A 3,024-nucleotide genomic window follows, 5' to 3' on the forward strand; every position below is an offset into this window, starting at 1 on the left:
ATATTGTTAACAACATATTTGCCTGTAATTTTGTAAGTATAGACACATTATATGTTAATTGCAAATTCGTCAGTTGAAAATAATTTTCACAAGTGAAGCCGGATTTATAGTATAATTTGCCATTGTCCCCATTCAGAATTGCGCTAGTAGCACACCACCTCAACAATGGGAAAAGAGTCAAAGAGATCTCCTCAATTTGTGCATTTAATTTCTCCAAGTTTAGGTAAACAAATAAAAGAAGATTTTAATTAGAATTAGAATTACATCCACCCACCCATTTGACCTCAAAGGAACAAATAAAATTTCAGCTGGACAATGGTTGGCAACCTTGGAAAAAACAAAACACAAAGACTACAAATACAAGTAAGGTCACAATTACACAAATCAACCATTTCTTGTTGGGTTGCTCCAAATTAACTTAATCAATTCAACAGACCCAAATCGCGTGTTCTTGAATGATGATGATTGATGAACCCTACTACGCCAGTAGAAGAAACGAATCCCACACAGCAGCAATGGCAAACAGAGCTGGCACGACGATTTGACCCTTGAAAGTCGAGAGCAAACCAGGAGAACCGCTCTTCACCGGGGCGGCCTTTGGAGGTGGTGGGAGCTTTTCAACAGTAACGGCTACTTTCATTCCACCGTAGCAGAACCCCTTGCCACTAATGATATAGTAAGTTTTAGTCACGTTGAGTGGAACCACGTCTCTTCCAGCACCAGTGGTCCAGTTGTGAAGGGGATGGTCAGCATTGCACGACTCATAGTCCGTCTTGTTTACCTCAAGCACATTCATTTGGTTCCTATCATATACAAAAACTGCAAGTACAAAACCGAGAATCACTTAAGCTAGAAACAAATCTTTTATACTACCAACTAAGCAGTACATTGTAACAGAACAGGAATAAAAACAAAAATGAAGGACGAAAGACACTACAAGACAATCCATGATAGGGATTAGGCATTAATGTAGAATTTAGATTATCAGGGAGAAGGAGCCTGCTAAGATGAGCTAGTATCAACATGCGTCACAGATAAAGCATCTTTCCAATATGATCAGAATCGCCCCAGATGAGGAATGATGTGGACCATTTTCGACAGGCTGTCAGACATAATTGTTGGTTTGTTTTGTTTCTAATGTAACTCAGCTAACTTCCTACCAAATTCATTACTCAAGCGCTACACTTACTTCTCAAACTGCCTAAAATCTTTTTGTTTTCCCTTTGTCACAAGTAAATGTGTCTGGGAACTTGATTGCTAATTTCATCTACCAAAGATTAATAATACATTTTGTGGCCATGCTTAAGCCTTAAATGGAGGTAGAACCCTCTTCCATGACTCAAATATTATACATCAAGAACAATATATTGGAGGAATGTATTAATACAAAAAAATAAATTCAGATTTTATTTAAGCAAATATTGCTGGAAAAGAAGAGTCATGGAAGATAGCAGCAGCAAATCAAGAAGAACAAAAAAAAAAAAAAAAGAAAAAAAAAAGGAAACTTGAACAGGAATTTCCCCAAGGTTTTACTCTGTTTCTGCCTTTCACACCTTGCACAAATGCTCAGAAAAAGTGGTACAATTATTTCACAAAGGTCAGCTTTGAAAGTGGGGGAAGAGAGAGAGAGAGAGAGAGAGAGAGAAGAAGAAGAAGAAATCTAAGAAAAAGAATCCAATTTCTGAATATACTACATTCCAGCATTCCCACCTAGCAAATGTTTAAAATTTAGCAAATGATTCACAAATATGATGCCAAGAAAAAAAAATCCAACAATTTCAGATCAATAGAGAACCTGCCAGGAGGTAAATCTGAAAGTACAAAAACTGAAAAAGACGCAACTAAACAGCAGATCTGAGGACAGGTCAGAGAATTATAATTCGTTCAAATGTTAAAAAAAAAAGGCCATATTGGAGTTTATACAGAACCATACCTCATTAATTGCTAACAGCTTTAACAATTTCCCTTAAAAAACAACATTAACTAAAGCGAAAAAGAAATCAGACATTGGGTTCATCCTGCCAATTACTCCTTAGCAACTAACATTACTCACACCTCGTTTCCATCGAACAAAAGAATATAGTTATCAAGAATGGGAGGAGGAAAGAGTAGATCTGAGAAGAGAGAGAGCATACAGAGCCAGTCGCCTAGGTAGAAATGTTTGCCGCGAGCCCAGACGGTGTAGTTCATGTTCGAGGTCCACCCCATGTTCGCACCCACGATAAACCGGGTCGAAGAGACTCCCGGCAGCATGGCCACCACGGCGCACGTTAGCACCACCGCCATTGTCGGCCACCCCAACGCCATTATCCTCAGCTTCTTCTCCATCTCTCGCACTCTCAAAGAAGACTACACCAGTAAAAGAATAGCAGCGCTTCTATGAGTTCTACCGCTTTATATGCTTAGTGTAGATCCAGAGTTGGTTTGAACCATGCGTACAAAATATAAAATTTTAAATTTGAAAAAAATTACACTTTTTTTCTCTAAATTTTAAGATAATTGTAAAATACGTCCCTACTTGTTAATCGTACTCACTTCTGGACTTCTCGTGCATAAGTTATAACTCACTTTGTAAATTCTCTAATGTTTCGCTAGAAAAAAAAACGACATTTGTAACGTCAGTTATAGTTTAGGGACGAAGACAAATTCTACAATTACCTATTTTTTATTTAAATAATAAAAAAGTGTGATTTTTTATTTATATTTTTAATCCTTTTAATATCATTAAACAATTTTCAAACTTCCAGCTCAATTCTGTAGTATCAACCGTTGGCTATGGCTTGGACTCTTTCTACCATGTCCATATTAAGTAATACTTTTATTTTCTATTATATAAATTATGTTTAACTCAAACTAATTTGGTAATAAATTATAAAAATTTATATTAAGAAATATTTTAATGCATGTTACTTTATGAATAAGACGCACACATGAAATTTAAGGAAAAAATTACCTTTTTTCTTAAGGAAACAAGAATAATGCATTTGTTTTTAGTTTAATTTATAAGGTAAATATCAATTTATT

At 35.8% G+C, this 3,024-nt stretch overlaps 1 protein-coding gene across 1 annotated transcript; it reads right to left on the reverse strand.

Annotated features, from left to right (window-relative positions):
* Positions 1-218: 218 nt before the first annotated feature.
* On the reverse strand, positions 219-2,404 carry LOC109153609 (lamin-like protein). The gene is made up of 2 exons (XM_019301460.1): positions 2,136-2,404; positions 219-819 (listed from the first exon to the last, which is right to left on the reverse strand). The coding sequence occupies exons 1-2, from the start codon at positions 2,326-2,328 to the stop codon at positions 479-481; spliced, it is 534 nt and encodes a 177-aa protein (XP_019157005.1). The 5' UTR covers positions 2,329-2,404; the 3' UTR covers positions 219-478.
* Positions 2,405-3,024: the final 620 nt, after the last annotated feature.

This window comes from Ipomoea nil, unplaced genomic scaffold (assembly GCF_001879475.1).
Source record: "Ipomoea nil cultivar Tokyo-kokei standard unplaced genomic scaffold, Asagao_1.1 scaffold2516, whole genome shotgun sequence".
Lineage (NCBI taxonomy): Eukaryota > Viridiplantae > Streptophyta > Magnoliopsida > Solanales > Convolvulaceae > Ipomoea > Ipomoea nil.

Excerpts from the sequence above, each read along its gene's own strand:
- LOC109153609 (XM_019301460.1), bottom strand. The coding sequence starts at position 2,328 with ATGGAGAAGAAGCTGAGGATAATGGCGTTGGGGTGGCCGACAATGGCG. Across the intron at positions 820-2,135 it reads CTACCTAGGCGACTGGCTCT|TTTTTGTATATGATAGGAAC; the intron begins GTATGCTCTCTC and ends TTGTACTTGCAG.